At 39.6% G+C, this 23,887-nt stretch overlaps 1 protein-coding gene across 1 annotated transcript in view; it reads left to right on the forward strand.

Annotated features, from left to right (window-relative positions):
- ADAMTSL1 (ADAMTS like 1) overlaps nt 1–23,887 on the forward strand; it is a gene marked incomplete at both ends in the record, with an annotated part of 200,599 nt that overhangs the window by 160,430 nt on the left and 16,282 nt on the right. Inside the window, 4 exons of the mRNA XM_082335407.1 lie at nt 2,146–2,273; nt 5,771–5,899; nt 13,004–13,183; nt 15,043–15,177. Of these exons, the coding sequence (XP_082191533.1) occupies nt 2,146–2,273; nt 5,771–5,899; nt 13,004–13,183; nt 15,043–15,177 (572 nt within the window). The remainder of the gene's footprint in view (nt 1–2,145; nt 2,274–5,770; nt 5,900–13,003; nt 13,184–15,042; nt 15,178–23,887) is intronic.

Here is a 23,887-nt window from a genome sequence, read left to right on the forward strand (position 1 = left end):
AATACCTAACAAAAATAGCAATCTACGAGCAAGTAGGGAATCCAGCCAAAATCATTCTATACAAAGAGGGATAATAAAAGATCTACTTTCAAGAAAAGCAGCTATGCCAAATTTTGACACACAAATAACAGAAAGAATTATTGAAAAGAAGAGGGCATGAGCTTTGTTTCTAGAGAAGCACTTTAAAACTTGGGTTTAAAAAATAGGAAGATGGAGCTGCGTTGGAGTTTATTTTTCTTAAGGGCAGGTACCTACCTGGCCTATGTCTATTTCTAAAAATATTTGTGCTGGATCTTGAGGTGACTTAAATTGACAAAGAGAGATTTACATCAGCAGAGCCAATTATCAACAAACAAATATGTTCCCTTCTGTTTTACAAGGTGTAATATTAAGCAAGCTCATTCCTCAACCTGAAGGTGACAGAAACATTTGTAAAAAATGTTTTTAGGGGGTTGTAGGTGTTAGTTTGATGTAGGACTGACTGATCAGCTGACATAATATATTTGCACACATGCAGGCAGAACACACATAACTTTTAATTGTTATATGCTAGTATAATTTGGGACAAATTCTGAAGCTCTGATGAATTCTGTGTAGACATTGAACCAGTCGGTGTTAAACTAAAAAATTTACGTGTGAGATACTGATGCATGCTAACACTAGTTTTGTAAGTAATTTGTTAGTTACTGGCACTGTTAGCAGTGGTTAACTAGAAGTCTGCCCTGTTTACGACTAAGTGGTAAGAAAGAAAAGATCCTTGAAAGCAGAAGTGGGGAGGGAATTCTTTCAACCATTTGGTTTTTTTCTGTGCAAGCAAAGATGCAATTTAAAAATTATTAATTTTAGTTTTGCAAATGTGCATTTTTCTAGGCACTTGCAAAACTTTGTTGACAAAAGGCAGCTCTTTCCTTTTATTGATAATTATTATTATTATTACTCAAAAAAGGGTTAAAAAATAATTTTAACTCTGGATTTTTTCCTATAATAGATTTTGATGGGTGGCCCTAATCTGGTTTGTTTTAGAATCTACCACCCACAGTGTTGTGCAAGATCAAGTATCTGCTGCTTTTTGGTCCATGAGACAACAGTTTTCATTGGGGGGCTGGGAGTAGAAAGAAACTCATCAATTCCAGGATCTGCGAGCAGACTTTTATTGCATGTGTTTTACAGGCGTATCCCTCCCCCACTTTCACCCTTGTCACTGTCAATCACAGCCTCAACTAAGAGTTTACATACAACAGCTGCTGAAAGTTGCTGATGAGAAAAGTAATTTATCATTAGGTTTTATCAACAGTTTCAGCTAAAAAATTAAGAAAAAGGAACAATAACCATGAAATACATTGTGCTGAAAATAAGGGAACATAAGCATTGACAAAAGTTCATGGACTGAATTCTTGCTTAAACAGGTATACATGGGGACCTGATCGAGTTATACTACTGCAAAACCAGACTGAAAAGAAGCTGTTCATAAGACCTCTAAGGTTATATTCATCCCATTTAACCATGGGCAGTACACTGAGATCACAGTAGGCTCCTTTTACTGGCAGAGGAAAGAAACAGTTCTTTCAGACCAAGGAGGAGCTGAGTATTCCTTTCTGTCTTCACTGACTATCAGGGGAGCAACGAGGCTGCTGAGTTTCTACAAACTGCCCAGCAATCAAAGAATTTGGAGCCTATTTCAGGCTTTGCCACTGAGCCTGTGCTTCACTTCAGTTCTTTCTGCCCAGCTTCAGAAAGTTTCATGATTTTTCCCTTGCAATAATTTGATTTTTCTTTACTATTGCTACTGCTTCTTTGCAGAACTGGGAGACAGGGAGGCTAGACATCTCATTCAGCATCATACAGGAAGGGACACAGCAGAGGACGAGGTCTCACAAACCATGGGCAGATGTCCTAAGGACTCAGCAATGTTTCTCTAATACATATATCAGCAGTAGAAGAACTGGTAATGAGACTAAAATTTAATTTAAGTAATCACAGCTCACAGTCTCAATGTAAGACTTTACATTTCTTAATAGATTTTTAAATATAACCTAAAGGACTGAACTGTAAAAAAATTACCTAAACCTGAAAAAGTCCCAGTAAATGTATTCATGCTCACACAAACTAAGAGACTATTACATCTTTCTTTCTGCTTTGCTCTAGGATACTACTTCAGCCTGATGACTCCTTGCAGATTCTAGCACCTGTGGAAGCTGATGTTGGTTTCTATGCTTGCAATGCATCCAATGCCCTGGGATCTGACTCTGTCTCCATTGCTGTCACTCTAGCAGGTAATAGTTCACTCTCTGTGATTGCAGGATGGTCCCTGCCACTTGTGTAGTTTTGGACAGAAATCGTTTCTAGGGGAGCAGAGAGCTGTGGATGCTGGGTGAGCAAGGTGGGTCAACAGAGGTACACTGGTGAAAACACAAGGTGTGAACTCTGTAAAAATCTGAGGCATAGTCCAGCTTTCCCAGACTGTTTGTGAAATTTGTGGATTTCTGCAAGAGATCAGTGCTTTTTCTCATTTGCTGCATCTGACGTGCTCTCAAGGCAGTGCTTATCCTGGTTATTCACAGCTTATATGGCCAGTGCAGTCCAAGCCTCCCAATTCGTATGCTTCATTTTAAACCTATTGCTGATCTCTTCAAGTGTAACAGACTGATCAAAGGACTTATTCAGATTTACATTAGGCAGGCCTGAAAAATACCAGAGCTGAAGAGCTAGCCCCTTGCAGGATCAAGCCTTGTATCGTATTTGATCCATTGTGGCACAAGCATGGCTGACAGTGTTTCAACTGCTGGCAAATAGAGGTTCAGAAAAAATTAACTTCTATGTTTATATTTCTCTAGTAATGGTTGAGTTCTAAAGCAGACTAAATATCCTTTGTTAGTTTAGATTTCAGTTCTAAAGAAAATTCACCCAAATAAAAGCCAAGGGAAACTGGAGGTAGTGCATGGATCCAGCTTCAAGGCTCATTGGTAGGCAATGTCAGCAGGCTCACAACCATGTCAAGACTAGTAGAAGGACAGAGCAGCAAACGTGAACGAGGACCTGTTGAGTAAGATGAAGGGACACAATAGACAGCTAAGGACTGTGACAAGGCAGAGAGGTCTTAGAGAAGGAGGATCCTATTTATCACAAAGGTAAGGAATGCTAGAAAGCTTATTGATTTTTCAGACCTCTTCATTTCACTGCTCCAGAATGTGGAAACATTTGGAGGCCTCCAGTATGTGAGCAGTGACCATCAGCTGCCAATGTATTCTTGTATGATTAGAGGAAGGAATAGCTGTTGATAAGCTTGAGTTTTTTACACCAAACAGAGAAAATTTCAGGTTAGAGGAGCATAAAGAAAAACTAAGAATGCAGCAATGGCCAGAAGTGAAGCTCTGACGATCAGTAGACTGACTGGAAGGACACCTTGTCTCTGCCTTAGAAGAACAGCTGAATCCCCCAGGGTGGAAAAGGAAGACCTGCATCAGAGCTGCCTGTTACATGTAGGCAAAACCAAAGAGACTGATCCTTTTTACACTGCTGCAAATCAGGACTATATTTGCTGAATCCCAGGTAGCAGGGCAGTGGTGCTACTACTAAGACAGTATAGTGTTTTATAAGGAGCAACTCCACAGTAATCCTCTTTTGTTGCACCAGCAGGAAGCTGAACAAGAGGTTAAAAAATCATGAGTCAAAACTGCTATTCTGTCCATATTGCTCCAGTGAGTTTAAAAGCCATAGTCTTTGTACAACGTATTTTGTGGAGACAATTTTGTGTGAAGCTATTGAAAAATAAACTGAGCATTAGGTATACACATGGCACAAAAAGGCTGTTAGCTTTTTGATTATAATTAATTATCAACATTGTAGTTTAACCTTTTTAGATGAATTAACATTCACACATCCCAGACTCAAGCTGAACTCTGCTTAGGAACTGGTCTACATTTCCGTCTCACATCCAAGGCAAAGAGCTGAACACCGTATAAAATGAGGCCATAAATATCAAAATGAGATACTGAGCAGTTTTTGGAACAAAGCAACAACCTTTTTGGCATAATGGAAGTACTTTCTCAAAAAAAACCTGGAAAGCTGAGACCATCTTTAGAGGGATCAGGAGTGGGGCCGAAAGCTTGTTTCATTGAAGAATTTTTTGATTAGTTTAACACATGCATGGAAAAAAAGACAGTGAAATATGTTTCCATTTTTCTGAATGGTTTGCTACCCGTTTATGGGTTGAACAGCTAACAGATTTTTAATCTTTTGATGAGATTTTGGAAACCAATCAGGAAAATAAAAGGCTGATGGATAGGTAAAGAATTTTTCTTTCTTTTCTTTAGGCTTTGCCACAAAGCATTGAAACTTTTGGAGATACTGTAACAATAAAATATATTTTACTTTGTTATTCTTGGGCATTAAAACACCAAAAAAAAAACCTAAAAAAAGCACTAAAAAAAGCCCAAACAGATACGATAGGAATCCCAGATGAAAGGCATCTTTTAAAAGTGCTGGAAATATAGCTATGTGGAGCAATTTATAGTTAGGGCTGAATTAAATTTTCAGGACTCTCCATGACCATAATAAAACCAAGTTCTTTTCCTCACCCCCATCTTTTCTTCCTTGGTCACCTCCAGATTAACACACAAATGAAGCCAATGGTAGACATTAGCCTAAAACTGCAGCTTCTGGAGGCAAATGGTGATATCTGAACCTGTTTTGTATTAAAGGGAAAAAAAAAAAATGTGTTTCTAGATTTTTGGATAAAGATGAATTTGAAAATACAACACTGAGTCAAAAACACCCAAGTCCCATACCATTTAAAGCGATGTTGTCATGTTCTGCCCCTCCTGCCAACATCCTGCCTGCAGAGCATTTTGGCTGGGACAGGAGGCTGCCTTAACTCAGCTCTGTGAGCCCTGCTGCTTCACTCCCCTCTCTCAGAGCTAAGCCCGAGTATCTCTGAACTGTTTTGTGTCATGTAGGCATGCCTCCACAGTGCCCCTACAAAAGGAATTGCAGAAGGCTTCTCGAGCCCCTGACAGCGGATAACTCCATAGCTAACCCCACACAGACAGGCACAACAGCAGGCAAACACCGTGACCCACTTGCTCGCTGTCACCAATGTTGGAAGCACACTGAAAACCATTTGAAAAGTTTGTTGCAGGCAAAGCAGGTATCTTTGTTAGAGATAAACAATGTTAATGCACAATACTGTTACTACAGGCAATAGAAAAAACAAAACAGGTTTTCTGACACAAAGGAGCTTGTTTATGTCCCCCATTTTCTTACACTAGCCATTATGAGAAAACTTTCTGGTTATGGCCACATCTTCCCAATCCCAGTGTTTCCACTGTAGGTTAAAGAAAACATGGTCGATGTGTGGAAACAGCTTGGATGTTACTCTAAACCTCCTGCACTATCAATATGCCTGTAGCCATCACTCAGGCTTCTTTTTTTTATGTTTGGCCTTTGGCAAAGGGTGGTATTTTGGTTGCAGTACCAGGCAAACATCTTGCTGCAGCTCCAATTGTACTGGTGTTTATTGATTCAGCTGCTTCTCATGTGTGTCCGTATCGCTTTAATGCTATTCTGCTTCTGCTGTAAGCATGCTTTTTCTTTTTCCAAGACAGCTTTTCCCATGGAATTTGGTGACACTGTAACATTATAAAGAGCAGATGGCCTCATACTCCAGCATTTTCCCTTATTCACCTGTCATGTGTAGGTACTTTCACACAGAGCGTCCCAGGCCATGTGTCCCATGCTTGGTCTGATAAACTGTGGTGCTTCTTTTGTACAGGAAAGCCACTGATAAAGGCATCAAGAACTACTGTGATCAACACTGAATCGCCTGCTGTCACTGTTGATATTGGAAGCACAGTGAAAACAATCCAGAGAGCAAATGTTACCATTAGCTGCCAGGTCGCAGGTGAGAAATTACTTCGTCTCCCATGCAGGTGCCTTCAGCTATAAATCTCTGTGGGGTTCTTTGCTAAATTGGTGTCTCCAGGTGCAGCTGGGTGAAACTGCAAGGTTTTCCTAGGACTCAGGCAAACTTCATTGCTTCCATTAATTCTTGGCATAGAAATTGTCCTCCTTTTATCAATACTAACAAGAAAAGTGTAGTGGCTTAAGAAAATTGGTCTGGGACAATACGAGAGGCATCTTTGTTAGAGATACAGGATATGATGTGGATACAGCAAAACTGATACACAGTCCTACCTATTGGGCATGTTTGTTGGGAATATACAAGTATGGACTGACTCATTTCCTCATAGATGGGGTTTTTGAAGTCCACGCCAGATAGTTCCTTCTTTTCCTACCAAACTCTGTTTTTCCAAATTAAGGGCATATTAGCAGACACTCTTTTTTTGTTTTTTCTTTTTTCACCTTTGGAGTACAGGAATTCAGAGGAATTCTGCTGAAAGAGGGTTCCCGCTGAAACTGTTTTCCAGCCAGAGACTCAATGTCGCTCACTCTTACAATGGCAGTTTCCCTCTTTCCAATGGTGACCAAAAAAGGTTGACCTTACCTGCATGTTGCAGTCCCTACAGCTGTTGGTGGGAATGATGTTGGCATGAGGAGGAGGAGTGGGGGAAGAGAGGGAGCTGGGAAATCTCTAAAGACCCAGGGCCAGACCTTTGATTCATTACATTTTCATGCATAGTATGAGGGGGAACAGGAGGGGAAGGGAGCAGCTTATAAAACCCAAAGTGAGCCGTGCTGAGTGTTACACAAATATCTGTGGTGGAGGCTTGTTTGAAGTCCCTTAGACCCATGCTTTAATCTTCTTGTCCCCAGCTACTTCGGATGACTCTAAATAAGCATCTGCAATGCAAATATACAAATGTCCTGCTTTTTTTACACTTCCTGCTCTAAGTACTTAGTGGTTGTCAGTTTTCCTTCTTCAAGTGCTGCCAACCACACCCCTATGCAAATTTTTAAGTAAAAAGAGTATTTGGCTCAAGTTTCACTGTTTGATCATCTGTCCTTTAGCAAAGCATGCACATTAGCTGTGCAAACACTAGGCTGGGATCCCAATTTATTAATTACTCTCAGTGGGATGAATGAAAGAAAAATACAGTATCATTTTTCCTGGTGGTTCATGAAGGATTAAATTCAGTAGTTCTGTTGCCCTCTCAACATAGACACTAGACACTCGCTTGTAATCAGACTGACGTCCAGTGTCTTTCAAGGAAGAACGAGATGAAAGCTGTAGTCTTTTTCCCCTGGCCCCTGCATGGCCACCTGCACTGACAGTGTGTGAAAGAGACTAAGGATTATATGAACAAAAATTATTTTGGATTTCTCTCTCTGGGTTCACTCAGCTGCAGATGGGGAGACCCCACAGATGTAGACAGTGATTGCTGATTTAAGAAGTGCAACCATTTCCCTTCATCATAAAGACATGAAAAGAGCAGGATGTGGCTGAACAAAGTTGCCACAGTTCTTACCGTACCATAAAACTACAGGAGGAGAGCACAGCATGGTCAGGGGCACAGATTCAGTGCCTTTTCTGACAGGAAAATCATCTCTAGCAATTTTATGAGGCCTCCGTACTATCACAATGTATGTCCACAATGCAAAATTTTAGCAGTGTCACGGCAGAATCACTGTCTTCCCTCCCAGAAGGCTTTTTGCTATCTAGTAGCATTACTGTATATTGGATTCTTCTGTGACACAGAAGAAATTTCCTTAAATCATCATTTTCTTCATTGGTGTTTGTCTTCTGCTACTGCATGTGCAGAAAATGTCTACTATATTTGACACCAGAGATTAATACTGTTGAAATTATGATAAAGTAATAAACCACAAGCTGTGATGTTACACAAGGAATGAGAGAGTGAGTAATGAGGGCAGAAATATTTTATGGGCGCTAGAATCCTATTTTCATACAAATAGTGTTAATAATTCAACAGCAATTTAAAAAAAAGCTACATATTGGAAGAGATCCAGGAACAGAGTGATTTCTACCAGCTGGCTCACCTATGCCTGGAAAATATACCATCTCATAAAACCTGTTAAAGAACATGACAGTAAATATAATTTCCTTCTAATGTAAGCACAAATGTTTTGGTTTAGTATCAGGGTTGTGATTATCCAACTTTTTAATATATTTTTGATCATTCTACTTAGAACAATCAATTCTAAGGAGAAGAGTAACATGCACTATTGCTTCTGTCAGCAAACATGTCGTATCCTAGTGACTTCTTCAGAGTAGATGAACTTTACAGCTATGTAGTTTGCCAAAGTTCCCCAGAAGGCAGTAACAATGAAATGGCCATCAAATCATAGTAAGTTAATGTGCAATGGTTAATGCAATAACATCCGATAGTAAAAAAGAAATTAAAGTGTGAGAATGAAGTGAACATAATTAGGACGCAAACTAACATAGCCAGAAATTATGTGAAGATTCATCTAGATGAAAAAACTCTTCACGCAGCTTTGTGAAACTGTAGTCTTTTTCCTTCTAGTACTTTCCCTCTAGGCATTTCAGGATGCCCTGAGCCAGCACAGCAACTGAGAGTTGTTCCAGATCAGAATTTGGTGCCTGTTAATCTCATCATTATAAGCTGTGTTGCTATCACTGAGCTGTATAGTCTGTAGTATAAGGCCATGCATGTATTGGATCTTGATGTCTTGCCTCATATAAGGACACATCTTTACTGAGAGTCAGCAGAAAAGCAGAATAAATATTTACAAGAGAAATATTAAGTATGAGGATCAGTTATGACATTTTCTGAAGCTGTTCTTGCTGTCAAGGAACAGAAATATACACTTGCTGCTGACAGGTGTTGATAAGCATGGAGAAGGTTTCTTAAAAACAAGAGATAAGAGAACATTACCAGAGCCTCAGGAGTAATTTTATATTGCTCTAACTTCTTTTGAAAAGCATAAGCACTGTCAAAATCTGTGTTCTGAGCTGAAATCTATAGATATTAGCTGTAAGACAAGGGAAAAAAAAATCACCCTGGATGCATTAGAGTTTAATTAGCCCCTGATATTAATTATATCAGGATGAAACTCTATTGTGTTTATAACACAAAGATGGTGTTGTGGTTTTGTTCAAGCTTGAAAAGCAGCCTTACTTCACTTGACATAACTTCGCTGCTTTGAGGTGAAAGAATAGTTTTTAAACATAGTTAGGTGATTGTGGTCAATGCCAGACTTCTCCAAAACTAATCCTAATCCTAAGGGAACTCCCACTCAAAAGTCACTCAGGAGTCTTGCAGATGCCTGTGACTTCCAGGTGGAGGATTTTCTCCAAGCTTCAGAAAGCCAGCAGCATTCCTGGTGTGGGCAATTTCACTTCCAAATGGGATGTGGGAGCAGTTTGGATCACATCAGTATCACTAGGAAGCTTTCTGTTGACTTCAGCACTTAAATTGTTCAGATATTCATTCAGATACCACAAGCCTCAATCAATCTGGCCCAAGCTGTTATTGAAAATACAAGTTGGACTTGAAAGGAGGAACCAATTTTAAAAATCTAGTTCTTAGTACATTTCTCCATGGTATCCTTCAGGACATAAGACTTCTAACAGAGGCACCTGCCTGCAAAGTGTCTTGTACCATTAGTCACTGTTGAGTCAGAACAGGTTTGGAAGAGTGACTTAAAATATATTACCATCCTGCCTTGTATATCCTTCTCTCTCTGATGTTTCAGCTTTCAGCTTTTTCAAGTCTCCCAGACATTCCTTTCCTCTGTATTTCATCTATATGCTGGAGGTTATATTTTTCTAGTTCTTACCTTGCTTTATGACCCATATTTGTTCATCAGCTATACCAGATTCTGACATGCAAGTCACTATTGCAAGAATATTGTGGCATTGGAAACAAGTCACCACTGCTAGATCCTTGTATTGCTATGCTTCGTTTCCCCAAAAGCTTCTGGTTTAGCAAAAATTACCTCAACTGGCATGAACAGTTCTGCTTGCTACATATCCTAAGTAGCCTTTTTGTGCTGGATACATGCACAGTGATGGAGGGGAAAGCTGAAGAAGAATAGGCTTGGATAACTATTCACCAACTAAAGTCTTGCCTGCCCAGCAAAGTGAGTTTTGTTTCAAGTTGGCACCTCTCAGGCTTTCGGTCTCTGTGATTGTTTCTGCAAGGCACACACACTCGGCTCTCTGTCCTCTGCCATGCACCGTTAGCCAACAAAACTGATTGAAATGCTCTTGCTACCCCTTGTGGCAATGCTGCGCAATGATGTGTTTGCTCATCCCTGTGCTGGCTGCCTCCTATTCCAGTCTTAAGGTTTATATGTGTCGCTAAAGGTGGAAGCATAAAGTAAAACGAAACTACTGCTCACTGAGATATGCTACTTATCTTCCCTAAACCAAACTGTAGGAATAGCTGTACAGGGTAGTTTTAAATAATCTCCTGTTAGTGTGGAAACTTCACATTAAAGACAGACGAAGAACACACTTGTAGAGTAGCAGTCAGAAAAAGGGGTTTGTAGAGCTGCTGGACATTTTGTAGCTACAGTGCACCTTTTCTAGACTCAACAGTAATAACTCAACAGTAAGGGGTCTTACCTTTAACACCTTGTTGCTTCTTCTGCTAGTGAAGTATGTACAAGAGGAATCTGCGTGTCTGGACTAAGACTATCTGAGCAGGTGTCTGCAAGAAGCAAATTAGTTTTGTCTGTCTCTCTGCATTTATTTATTTATTTTATTTCAGCCCCTGCTCTTGAGGACTGTGGTCATATGAAATCCTCATTGTCCCTTTCCCTTATTCTTTACCCTTCTCAGCACTCTTCATCCCTCCCCCTTCTCTCACTGTTTGCACTTATCTTCCTTTATTTTCAATAAAAAATTGAAAGCTCTACCCAATTTCAGTCTTCAAAACAAAAAAAAAAGATGAGCTTTGGTTGGAATTGGAGAAAGCTTTATAAGTTTATAATCTTGTGATTGTTTATTTCTGAGGTACATTTCTTGATACTTCCATGCCTAATTTTGGCAATAGCCGTAATGTGAAAACCTGTGCACTGTAAATAGCTTAGAATGCAAGAGAGAGTGGATCATCCTTTCACTAGGGTGGCACTGGGAGGACAAGTGCTGGGATGTGAGTGTTTTTCCATCTCAGGGACTGCAGAACTGGAAGAGTCTCCATTTTCTCTCTTTTGCTCTTCAGAGCTCAACTCTCAAACTTCCTTTCCCCACAATGGAAATACAATAAACATGCAGGCCTGAATAAACTCAAGGGCTGGGGTTATTTTCTAGCCAGTGGTCGTCTGAACTCCCTTGAGGACTCTGTCTGGATGCTCTGGAAAAAATCAGAGTGAGGTTTTAAGTGGTGGTCAGCCCACCCATGCCACATAGGTCAAAGAGTAGCAGCCAGATGGAGAGCTGTGTACTGGTCCTATCCCAGCTGGGGAGTCAGAGACAGGCCAACAGCCCATCCTTTTAAAAAGGCTGAGTTGTAGCAACACAAACAAGGGTAAGCCTTTGGAAAGCAGCGTCATAGACAAAAATGATTAGTTCTCTGGGTATGCCATGCAGGGTCCAGATTAGCATATGCTATTTACCCTCAGACAAAGGTGAAAAAAACCCTGCAGTTTTTTACAGCCTGCTTCCTGCTACTTTCTGAATGTGGACAAAACCCTCTACCCTTACAGGGCTTCAGCTTTCCTTCCTGGCTGCCAAGCTCAGACATACTCATTCCAGATGTCTTGGCAAAGTCACCAGGTGACTCTGGGAGAGGTGGAAAAAAATCCACAATGCTTTGATGTGGAAGAATAGGGAAAATCTCCCTTTCCCACTTCCATCTGCACATGCTTAGCAAGGCACCTGCAATCAGGCGGTCACTATGAATACAGACAAATGGGTGGTCGTGCTCAGTGAGCACAGTCTGAGTGAGGTATTTCTGATGCCAGGGCCACAGAATTGACAAAGAGAGTGGGTTTTATTTTTTGTTGTGGAGGCACAACCAGAAAGGTACTGGCAACGGGCAGAGGAACGTGTTGCTGTGACATAAGGCAGGGAAGGATTCTGGTGGGCAGATACTTAAGAATAACTGCCTATATGCATGCCCTTAATCTACAGTAGACACAAGGAAACTGCATGTTCATGTCAAAGAGACTAACTGCCCCCCACATACAGAGGCTATTGCAAACGGGAGAGCATGCACTCCAGCAGTGACCAGGATTAGTGATGTGCTACTCCTTACAGCCATGGGTCCACACAGTGTCATTCCCTCCCAGGCACAGCTCCGTAGGTCTATCCCAGCTATTGAGACTTCCAATACCATCTCACATGAATCAATTGTTTAGTAGCCAGTGACACTAAATTACCTGATCTGGTATGCCTTTAAATTGAGGTAGAAATCCCTATACCAAGGAAAGACTAGCTACTGCAAGACCAAAGGTCTTGCCAGCTACACATCAGAACCCATTCCTACAAGAGGGTACCCAACGGAGATAGCTGGACTTTAGATCCAAGCACGCGAAAGGAAGCAATTCTTCCTATATAACGGGTTATGAATCTGTAATGATCTGTTGTCTGAATACTCCTGATGAGACCAGTGAAACTGCCTTTCTGAGGACGTAAATGCTAATTGTTTGCATAATTTCGAAAAGGAAGGTTGGATGAATTAATAGAAGAGAAGTGCATGGAGGGCTCCTAACTGCACAGAAACTACTTCTGGCTCAGAAAGTTCCTGAGCTGAAACTAGTGGGAGGCTGGGAGAGGCTAGATTAACTAGATTAACCTTTGTTCTGATCCAATAGAGGCTTGCTTTTAAAAGTGATGAGTTCAGAGTTCACTTGTACAATTCTGGGACACTAAAAGGGAAGACTTCAATTTGGTTTTAGCTCTTCTGCTCCATCTCAGAGGGATCTAAGAAACCTAAAGGAAGGCAATGTGAAAGAGTTTACTAAACATTTCTGCGCTGCAAAAAATGTCACTTGGAAGTCATATTAAATTCTTGTTTTAATTGTTCTATCTTAATAATTTTGTCTGTAGCAACCATAACACTGTTTAGCAACCACTATATCTTACTTGTGCTATGTTTTGTCAATGTTTTTCCAGGTGTTCCCGAAGCGGAAGTTACTTGGTTTAAGAACAAGGTCAAGCTGTCCTCTGCTCACCATCTGCATGATGGGTTGTTGCTAATTGCAAATGTTTCTCTGTCAGATCAGGGGTTGTACTCCTGCAAGGCAGCCAATCTTCGTGGGGAGGTAACTGAAAGCTCCCAGCTGTTGGTTCTTGGTAAGTCCAGGGTATTTTGCACTTGCAGCAATAGTAATGTAGCTGCTGGCACATCTAGCCTGCGGAACTAATCAGAGGATGTGGAAAAAGGGAATGGCATAAAGGCAGCCCTATTCTAAGAAAAGAATCGGTCTGCATTTGTTCTCTGGGCAGCATCACCTGAAACAAGGTAGTGGTGAAGGAAGATGGATAAGGAGAAAATGTCTAAGCACAGGGACTGCAACCTCCCAGTCCCGAGATATTCAGTTTCACTCTTTCAGACTTATTGCTAAGAACAGCATTTATTAACCATTTCTTAAAGGGCTCTCTTGAATCATCATGAGAATGATGCCACTTTTTCCCTGTGAAGCACTCTACCTCTGCGGGACAGCCTTTCTGTACATGGCTGTGTGATACTGACCAGTTTCGCACCTAATAAGTGCATAAACGCAGTGCGCTTTTAAAAAGCACTTTCCAAGTTCAGTGAAGGGTGAAGTTTACTTTTTCTTGGGTTTCTAAACAACAGACAGAAAACCCAGCTGAGTGATTTGAAAAGACAATGTCAGCTGTGAAGTATGGATGGAAGTGTTACCTGGTGGTAATTGAATGTGTGGGAAAGGGGTTTTCTTTCCTAGTAACTCATCTTCTATCATTTCTCCATGCCTGGCAAATGAATTATCCAGCCAGACTTTGTAAGTGGTTCTGTACATTTGATAGTGAAGTGTCAAATTTTGAAACCTAGTCCCTGTTATTAATGCAACACCATTAAAGAATCTGTTACAGCTCTCATCTTTCATGCCTAGAGTCAGCACAGGATGATGCAGCTTCCAGAGGACTTTTTAAAGTGAGATTTCTCAGTTTCATAAACAACACTAAAACCCCTTTATGAATGTTCATATGATTTCCCTGTGAATCCAGACTGGCTCTAGAAACTCAGTCTAAAAAAATCTCAAAAAAAAAAAAAAATCAGCTGGGTTTCAACCTGTAAATAGAATCTCCAACATGATCTTTAAATCCTTTTCTGATCTTTGTAAATGGCTTAGGTTTTTAAAGACGGAAAGTTACTGTGAGTTATACAAGCCACTTGTGTTTGTAGGCAAATCACATTTTTAGTTCCTTGATGGAAAGAAACAGTTCAAGCATCCATGACTCCTACTTCTGGTGCTGAATGTGATCAGCAACAGAAAACTTCCTTAGTGTGTGCCATGATCTAATTGAAAGGGCATGAAGCCACCATTCACTTAAATCAAATATCCCATAATTTCTATGACAGACAGACTTGGGAATGATAGGCAACCCAATCAGTTTTTAAAATAGCATTATGCTTAGTAAAGAAATACATCCTGCAGTTCTCAACATTGACTGATCCTCTTGAGCTCTAAACTCTTAGTCCTTTGAAGCTCTGCCTAAGTATACCACAGGATTTGGCAGCATTATAACAATATTCAATCAGGGCTTGATCCGGGTTGTAGCAGATATTAAAAAGTTTTGCACTGACTGCCGTGGACATTTCATTCGGCTTCTATGCTGTATAAATTCACTCTTTCATCCAAGCTGCTGTATCTCCTGATACCATGTACTTTCGACACATATGAAGAGGGTCAACCAGAATGCCATGGTAGCCTTCAGACAGAATTTATTTTATTTTGTGGACATACTGATCCAGATGTTATTTTAATAATTTCTCTAGTGCCTTACCTAACATGAGGCAAAGCACACCTTTAGCAGTTGCCCAAAGTTGCTTAGACTGCCCCTCTGAAATGATAATATCACAGTACGGCAAATGATGCAACAATAGCTAGTGGTGGTTTTTTTGATGGCCCTGAGATGTTTTCTGCTATAGTGTTGCTCATCACTTCAGTCTCCCAATCTGTTACCAGAGCCTCCACGACCTCTTCCTTACCTAGAAGACTTGACAGCAGTGTTTTCCAGTGCTGGGACCAGCACTCACTCAGTGCTGACCTCTCCTTCAGGAACAAAAATGACTGTCAGTCCGGGGAGCTCTGCTCTCATAGGTAAGTCAAGTGCTTTAAGATTTTTTTAGATTCAAAAGGGTTTAGAGTTTAGATTACAATTACGCATCCAGTTATTCATTACAGTTATGCATCCAGTTATCCAGCCATGGAGCACTGGGACAAAAGACATCAAACCAACAGCGCATTGTCAGTCATAATCCTGGCCAAATTGTTCCCAGAACTCAGAAACTCATTTGAAAAAAGGAGGTCCTCTTATTAGTGTAATACCCCACAGCTGCATGCAGAATAAGGGCTCCATTGTGACACAATTTATAACACCTTGCAAGAAGCAGTCCCTGCTCTGAGGGACTGGCTGTCTCATTCAACACAAGACATGGAAAACTGGTGTGCCAGTTGATCTAAAAGAAGAAACGCTTGTGGTTCTGCCTTTCTTCTGCATTTGGGTACTAGTCTTTCCATATGTCTGCTATTCATGTTGTATATCCTTCTTCAGAGCCTTTTCTAGAGTTTTGCCTATGCCTCTAGACATGTTTTTCTTTTGCAAGCTCTCTGTTTCATTCTGTTAATTTTATTCCCCTTTGTTACATCACAAAACCAATGTCTGCGTAGAGCCATATAAGGAAATAATCCCCAGTGAAATGCTTTCCTTCTTTTCATCCCTTTCTGCTTTCCATATAACTTTATCCTCTTTACACTGCAAGTTCTGCTATATACTGTAAACTCCTTTCAGATCTCTGGGTGTGATTAGTTTGCAAAGAGAATCTCATCTTTTCTAAAGTTTAGGGTAAGTTATTTTAAAATTTCATTTCTCACACTGATCTTGAGCCTCTACTGTCAGGCTCAGATAGGCAAACCGCTTCTCTAATAGCCTTGTTACTACCTTCCAAAACATTCTTTTCTTATATTTAGTAGCATTTTTAAGATTTTATTTTCACAGTGGAGGCTATTTATGTTTTTAGTTTTGTATGGTTTACGACATCTGCGTACATTTGCAATGGCTTTTAGCGTGCAGCTCTGGATTACCTTTCTGCTTGCACAAAAACTGCACTGAAATAGTCCTTGGTGGGAGGAATATCTGAAGGTATTTGTTAGCATTGAATATATAATTTTGAGTATGGTTTTATTGTACTCACTGTTGTAAGACTGGGTCACACTCCTGTTTCATCCATTTCCTCTCAGGTTTCCAAAAAGAGATCTTTAGTAGTAGCAGGGATTTTTTATTGTTTGAAAGCAGTAATTGAACCACAAAGGATGTTCTGCACTGCCTGTATATAACCACCTCTGAATTAATTTCATTTGGCCATGTCACCCTGTACCCTACCATTCCACTTCAGGGGCAAGGCAACGCCATGAATCTTAATAGCAAAACAGCAAACCAGTCTCAGTCTTGAGGCAATTCCCTCAACTTCACTGAAGTTTTACTGACCTGAATTTGAGGCCTGTACTATTAAAACCTAAGGAAATCTCCTGAGATATTTTTTCTAATGAAAAATCAGCATGGAATGGGCTATCCAATCAACAAGAAAGCTGCAGTCCAGCATGGTGCATCATATTGTATCACTGAAACAAATACACAAAGCATTCAGCTTCCATGTATGTTACTTAAATATGTTGTCTGTAGTTGTACCAAAGAATTTGGATTCATCCACTATGAGAATACCCATTACTGAAAAAAAAAAAGAAAAAAGGACTCATCTCTTAGATTTGTTTTCAATCTACGTCTAGTTTACTCTGTACACTAATATCAGCATGGATTGCAAAGACTCTATATTTACTTAGAAATTTAGTCTTCCCACAGTCTTCCAGTGCAGTGGCTAAGTCTATCATGGACTACTGTGATACCTTCATAATCAATCTTTGCTTGAAATATTGTCACATGGGAAAGAAAATCTGCATATGTTTCTAAGCACCAGCTGCAGGCACCAGTTTGGGAACAACGTGTGAACTTGTAAACCTGTGACCCATGTCTGTGTCCCCTACAAGCTGTCCACTGATTCTTTCTATTCTGCCACCCCACCAATTGACTGTATTCCTTTTAGGTCTTTGATCATTGATTATGTTGGGGTGTTTGCTCTACATGCTCTGGATGCCCCATATAAGAACTTTAAGTATATAAATTACTATGTGTATGGTCCCCTGTCTGTGCTACTGCTGACAGGCACCAGCATCTCTTGGGTCTCAGAAGGCATTGAACTAGACCTGAAATTTGGAAATCAAAGGATATAGGACATGTGTAAAGGAACAAAGTGTGAAGAAAAGGAGTGATAAGTAAGCTTTGGGGAAACTTTATGTTTTAAAGGAGTTAAAAGACACCAAAGGTGAAAAATTATGTTAGAAACCTGGATAAATTCAGGTATGGTTTTGCCAAGGTTTAAGAAAAATGGGACTCAAAACATCATTAAACACTGATTTTGTGCCTTGGGAAAAACAAAACAAAACAAAACAAAACAAAACAAAACACCAGAAAATATTAGCACAGCAACAGAAGATTAAAGTTGCAAATGAGAACTTGTTCAGAAATTAACAACTGTATAAAATATAACAACAATTATCAGGCTGAGTTGAAAGGAAAGAACTGGAGCCTCCAGATTATCATACATGCTATGCACTTTCTTTTACAAAGTGGAATTGTGCAATGCTTCCACCATCATTTCAACCATTTGAATTATGAACTTGCTCTCTGGAGTTAGCTCCTATGGATTTCTTCTACATAAATTTCAGGGGGTTTACAGAAGGGAAAGGTCAGGGCCATAACACAAATATCTGGTTTGGAGGTCTTGCTTCTCATTGTTAAGGGTCATTCAGCAGTCATTTGTGTGCCTTCGCTATAGAAGTAGAGGAACAGATGTGTTAAAGACCCATGCCCTGACCAATGGAGTCAGCAACCCTCCCGTTAAGATCTAATGTAAAATACCTTTTTGCATGAGCTTAGAAGAACATTTTTGTCCTATGTACTTCTTTCTTTTACTCCTAAAGGGTTGAGATTTCAGTTAGCTTTCTAGGCCCAACTCATCATCCAGTTAGAGACCATGATGTGGATAATGGCTTACAGAGACTGATGCTTGTCCTGCTCCTTCACAACTGTTGGAAGTATGTGTAGAGTACTGCAGTCCTCCCCAGCCCTCACATTTGTTGGCAGGTTGTGTAGTAGACACTTCTGTGTTATCTGCAGATCACACATCTGATGAACAGGACTTCCCTCAAAGCAGAAGCTAGAGCACCCATGAGCTTGGGAATATTTCTGGGTTTTACAGTAGCGCAAACTGACAATCAGTGATGAGCAACAGCTGTCACGCACTTTCTGATGTCCTTGGTTCATGGCAGGCACACAAGACTTTATATCACACAAAACATAGGCTACATAGTAAATTTCTGAAGTGACACCAATTTATATTTCTTTGGAAAGATTTCATGTTAGTTCTCAATCTTATTAAAGGCTCTATCTTTGAGACTTTTTTAATCTTGAATACAATTTTCCTGAATGTCAGTAATGACAATATTATAAGAAACTCTGCCCTTTTCCTCAGAAAGAAATTCCTTTCTTTGTCACCTGATAAGAACTTTTGGTTTTTAACAATATTCATGACCATTTGACTTCTATAAGGCCTGATTACTTTGTGGAATTATCTTTTTTGAATTAAAGGTACATCCTAAGTTCATGTATTTTCAGTAGAGTTTCCTTATTTATGCTCCCAGTATCACTGACTTTTTTTTACACAACTCTCTGGCATATTTACATGGGTCTTGAGCTTTATAAATATTAATTTTGGCAAAACTGAAGTTGTAGGACCCGAAGTTCCTGAATTCTAACACTCCTGCAGAAAACGCTTTGGTCCTATCAAGAATACTTGTTTTCATTTGGGTTCAAGCTTGTTGTTTCCTGTATTTGAAGACATTTCAGTGAGAAGGTCTGAGGATCTTACAAGTCCTGATGGAGATTCACTACAATTTCTCAAATTTATTGTGACCTTATTGTAAACCTCAGCAGACTTGTCAAAAGATACAAAACATGATATAAAAATGTCTCCTTATCTTAGCACAGAAGAATACTGTATTTATTGCAGTTATGTGGCATAGTGAAAGTTGAAGCTTTAATGACTTTGACTTATATAAGTGAATTATATTTAAGTGAGGATTCTTGCAGGAACATTGGAACATAGGTCAGAAATTAATACCTCTAGGAATACAGAATGTAGGAGTACCTATAAAATGTCACAGTGAAGGAAAAAAGCTTGAAGGAGAATGTACTTTGACTGCTTTGACAGTGTTTCTTGGCATCTGTTTCTTTGTTTAAATATTTTGTTGCAGATGAGCTCTTTGAGTTGCACAGAAAATGTCTGTGAATACATTTGATAAGTTTTTCCCCAAAGCTTCAGGTTCATGTCCCACATGTTTTTTCAGAAATCCTCATGATGTGTGGTGATTTCTGAAAACATAATGTGCACTCGAGGATATGCGTACTGAAGGAAGGGGGATTGCCACATTGCACATTGTTTATAATTAAATAAAGGTTTTGGACTGCATTTATGAGACAGCCAAGGGAAGGAATGCATCTTTATTTTGGAATGCAGCACAGGCTCAGGAATTTAAAGAGAAATGAGAGCATAAAGAGTTAAAATAGGTAGGATTGAAATTAACATAAAATCTAGCTCTTATTTGGCACAGTGCAAGACTTAAGCAATGTCTTTAAATAGAGAAGACATCCAAGAAAAATTAAATATTGAGATAATGGTAGCTAGTCTATCTGTTGTGTATAGCTGCAATGTATACTTTTAAGGCTCAGTGCGTCCTGATGAAATGTTCACATTTTGACAAAGAAAATGACAGCAATTTTTTTGATCGAAAGAGGAGATGCCATCATTATGTAAATTTTTGGCCTTTATTCTGTTATAATCCTTTGGGTGAAATGAATGCAGTGGAAATCCTGGAGCATAATGGTTATTCTAGGGAATCTGAAGATATGAGTGAACCTATGGGGAAAAGCCTAGGCAATTACTTGGAATCTGGTTCCCATCCCCTTTTATCTCTTGACCTACATATTCTCGAGTTTGTTCACTGGGAACCTGCTGTCATCCCCAGCTTAGGACATCTATCCAATTTTGTGTATTTAGCAAAAAAAGTCCCTATTTGTAGTAGATACTGAAAATAACTGTAACGTTAGATGATTAAGTGTACTTTTTTATGACAAGAAAAGTACAGTCAATTGTAAAAAAAAGGAAATACTGCTGCTCCATATTTATTGTGTTCTACCTGATGAATTCCATATCAAATTTACTCACTTCACAAATCACAACACGATTTTACTAACTGCCAGCACTGCAAACACAGTCCTAAAAAGCAGATTTCTTTCTGTTTTTATACTTTATCCCTAATGACCACAGAGTTAGAGCTTAGCTGCAAATTTCACTGCTGCTTCAGAAGATGAAGCGCTGGACTACAAATTCCTGTTCTGCAAACACCTGTGCTATGAAGCTGTTTTAAAAACAAAGTAATGACAAAAACCTTTCACTTAAAAGATGCAAAGGATTCCCCTTATCAAAACCAGTATTTTCCTCTCATTTTTCTTTTACTGGCAATAGTATATCCCCCTCATTTTCTAGTAGATTCACTTAGATGCCCAAAGAGGCCCCAGAAGGCAGAATGGAAAAATGTAATTATGGCAGCCACCTTGCTAGAAATGGCCAGCCTTTTGAGTATGAATAAATTACTTATTCTGAAAGGGCCAACTGCATTAGAGCCAAGGCTTGAAGTTCAAGAGGGTTTTCAGTCGGGGTTTTTTTTTTCAGAGGGGACCACTTCAAGTCTGTGGCTAATATTTGCCTACCTGCAGATTTAAGGGTTATCTAGATGTGGCACTGAACAGAAAAATTAAGCTGGAACATTTTGAATGTTCTGGGGTGCATTGTAGTGAGTCAAATGTTGTGCCACTGACTACTTTAGAAGAAACAGATCTTGTAGATAGACTGATGCCATGATCAGGACCAAAGTTTTTCAGCAGAGCCAGAGAAGTTAGTGCTGCAACTGCTTGCTATGTATCTTGCTTTTGAGCCATAACATCTGTAAAAATAGGACTGATGCTTGTTCAAAATCAGTGGGAAAAGCAATAAATGATTCAGATGAACACAACTGATCTCTTGCAATGTTTGGTGATATACTCAAGAGCAAGAGTCTATCTTCTTGAAACATAAGAAGTTTTGCTTTACTCCCTTTTGCCCTTCCCCTCTCTACCATAAGCCTGCTCTAAATTTTCCTAGGTTTTAGGAATTACTGCTGCATTAAAATTGAAAGAAGAAATACAAAATGCAAAATAATTTACAATCTGCACAGAGTCAGAAAGAGAAAACTCATGAGTAATTATGATTAAACCAGTGTCTGTGCTCCCCTAAGGAAAAAGACAGCTGCAGAAGTTGTACAGTAGGAGTCAGATAAAAACATGACTATCCAAGAAGTTATTTTGCACAACATCATTTTTTTCCTCCTCAGTCTCTGTAATAAATTGGACATGTTTGAAAAGTAGTTCTAATGCTAAAGAATATTTTTCCAGCAACTTTACTTTGCACTAATATACTTCCACTGTGATAAAGCACCAGGTGCATTCATGAGATAATCTGTCCTGTTAACTGTGTTATCCGTTCCTTTCCATTTTTTCATCACTGAAAATTCTGCCTTGTAACACTATTTACGAGAATTCCCGTGTAAGTGACATTTCTATAAAGCTGAGAACTAAAATTAATATCAAGAGTATGCCATTATCATTGCAATTAATTCCCCAACCAGACTCTATCACATTGATTACATTCTAAATATTGTATAAAGTTCATACAGTATTGCAGTATCTTCCTTCTACATACTACTACACCATAGCATTTCATTGAAATGTGTGGGTTTTCATTGCATATGCATACTGTGTATGTTTCAGTGTATACGGTACATGATGATACCTCTGCTTGGTCAAACATTTTGACCACACTGATATAGTGTTTGTTTTTCAGGCAATCAGACACTAGTCCTGCCACTGCCAAGCTCTGAAAGCAGAGTCAAAAGACCAAGGTCCTCAAGGCAATCTGCTGCCTTGGGTTTTTTCCTGCTTGTTGTTTGGTGCCATGAATGAGCTAATCTGAGAACCACTGATCTACAGCAGTGGTCCAAAATGCTGCCACATAAAATAATATCACTGGCCTCTGGGGCAACATCTGTTTATTTTTGGTTTTGTGGTTAAGAGCTGCAGCCCTTGTACTTGTGTCTCTAAGCTTTTCCTGGATCACTGGCTTAGATTCTGTTCTAATGTAGATATAAATTATGCAGAGCTCCACTGAAGCAATTTCTGGAAAAAAACTAGCAGTATCAGACTTGCCACAGCTATGCCAGTCTGGAGACCTGTCATTCTGCCAGCTTCTTCACATAAAAGATCTTTTAGCCTCTCGCAAAACTCAAGATTTGCTCTAGAGTAAGTGTTCAGGGCGTTTTCAAACACTGTGGGATTTCTGACCTGTTGACTAAAGGGCTTATCCATTCTAAGTTTTGAAGCACCCTCTCCCTCCGTGTAGGTTCTCAAAATGTCTCCCAAACAGCTAAAGCACTTTGTTAACAGGACAGAAGTTACAGCTTCTCTGGAGCAAGCAACGCGGGCTTTCCTGCACCTTTCTGCCCTCCACCTCCTCTGCTCTGCGCTTGTTATTTTCCTTGTGCCACAGGAAGTTTCCTGAGCTGCTGATGTCTCAGGATGTAGCAAGTTTATATCGGCTTAAGAAATACAGAAAGGCTTCTACAGCAGCACTGACCTTTGCAACTTGGGCTGGTAATCCTGTTACACGCTAGCTCTTGCTGTCTTTTGTTGAACTCCGTGTGCTGTACTGTTGTTCAGTGCTTGCTCAGTGCTTGCTCCATGAGCCTCTTTTGAGTGTTATTTTTCCCCCGTAAATATACTTGTACAGGTAACCTGGAGCTGTAGCACTGGTGGAGAAGTTTATACTGAAGGGTACTCTGTTTCCCTCTTTGTCATGCACTGAGTAAACCCATCAGAGTTACCTCAGGAGGTCATTTCAGCATGCTGTATCCATTCTCGTAGGCTTTGGTTTCATGATTTGCCATTGGTGATTGTTTTCAGCCCAGTCCTTATTAATAAAAGATTCTCAGTGTCTAGGATTCCCCTTGTCAAAGTAATTTTTAGAAAACAGTATTACTACCAAAGCTTGAAAATTCCCTTGTTTTTTTAATGGGCCCACCATGTAGTTGTATATTTGGGAACATTTTTTACAGCCTCTGTGGGGCAGGGAATGGGCCTAACTCAATTTTTGTTGAATACGGTGTAAATTTACAGTGCTATGTAAATGATATCTAATAGCAACAACATGTGTGGCATTGGGTAACCAGTTTAGGTGTTTTGAGAACTGTTTAAAAACCATGCCGTATGTTTAGTGTAGTAAGTTTCAACTGTTCCTTTGGGGTCATAAATAGTTATTTAAAATGCCTTCTTTTTTTTAAATGCTACTGTCATCAGCTGAATTAGCCTATTTCAAGAATTCCTAAATACATAGGTTTCCTTGTCTATTCATTTGACCCTCCTGTTCATTTGACCTCCTTTAAACTATTAAAAATAAAGGTTATACTTACCTTAACATTAACTCTTTCTTTTAGGGATTTTCAGGATCACACTACCTTTTATAAGTTTTGTTTCATTCAGTGTATGAAAGCACTGAGAAGTAATTTGCATAACACCCTGAGATAAGCATTTGTTTAAATTTACACT

The sequence above is a fragment of the Platalea leucorodia genome (genome assembly GCF_965183815.1).
Source record: "Platalea leucorodia genome assembly, chromosome: Z".
In the NCBI taxonomy this organism is placed as follows: domain Eukaryota; kingdom Metazoa; phylum Chordata; class Aves; order Pelecaniformes; family Threskiornithidae; genus Platalea; species Platalea leucorodia.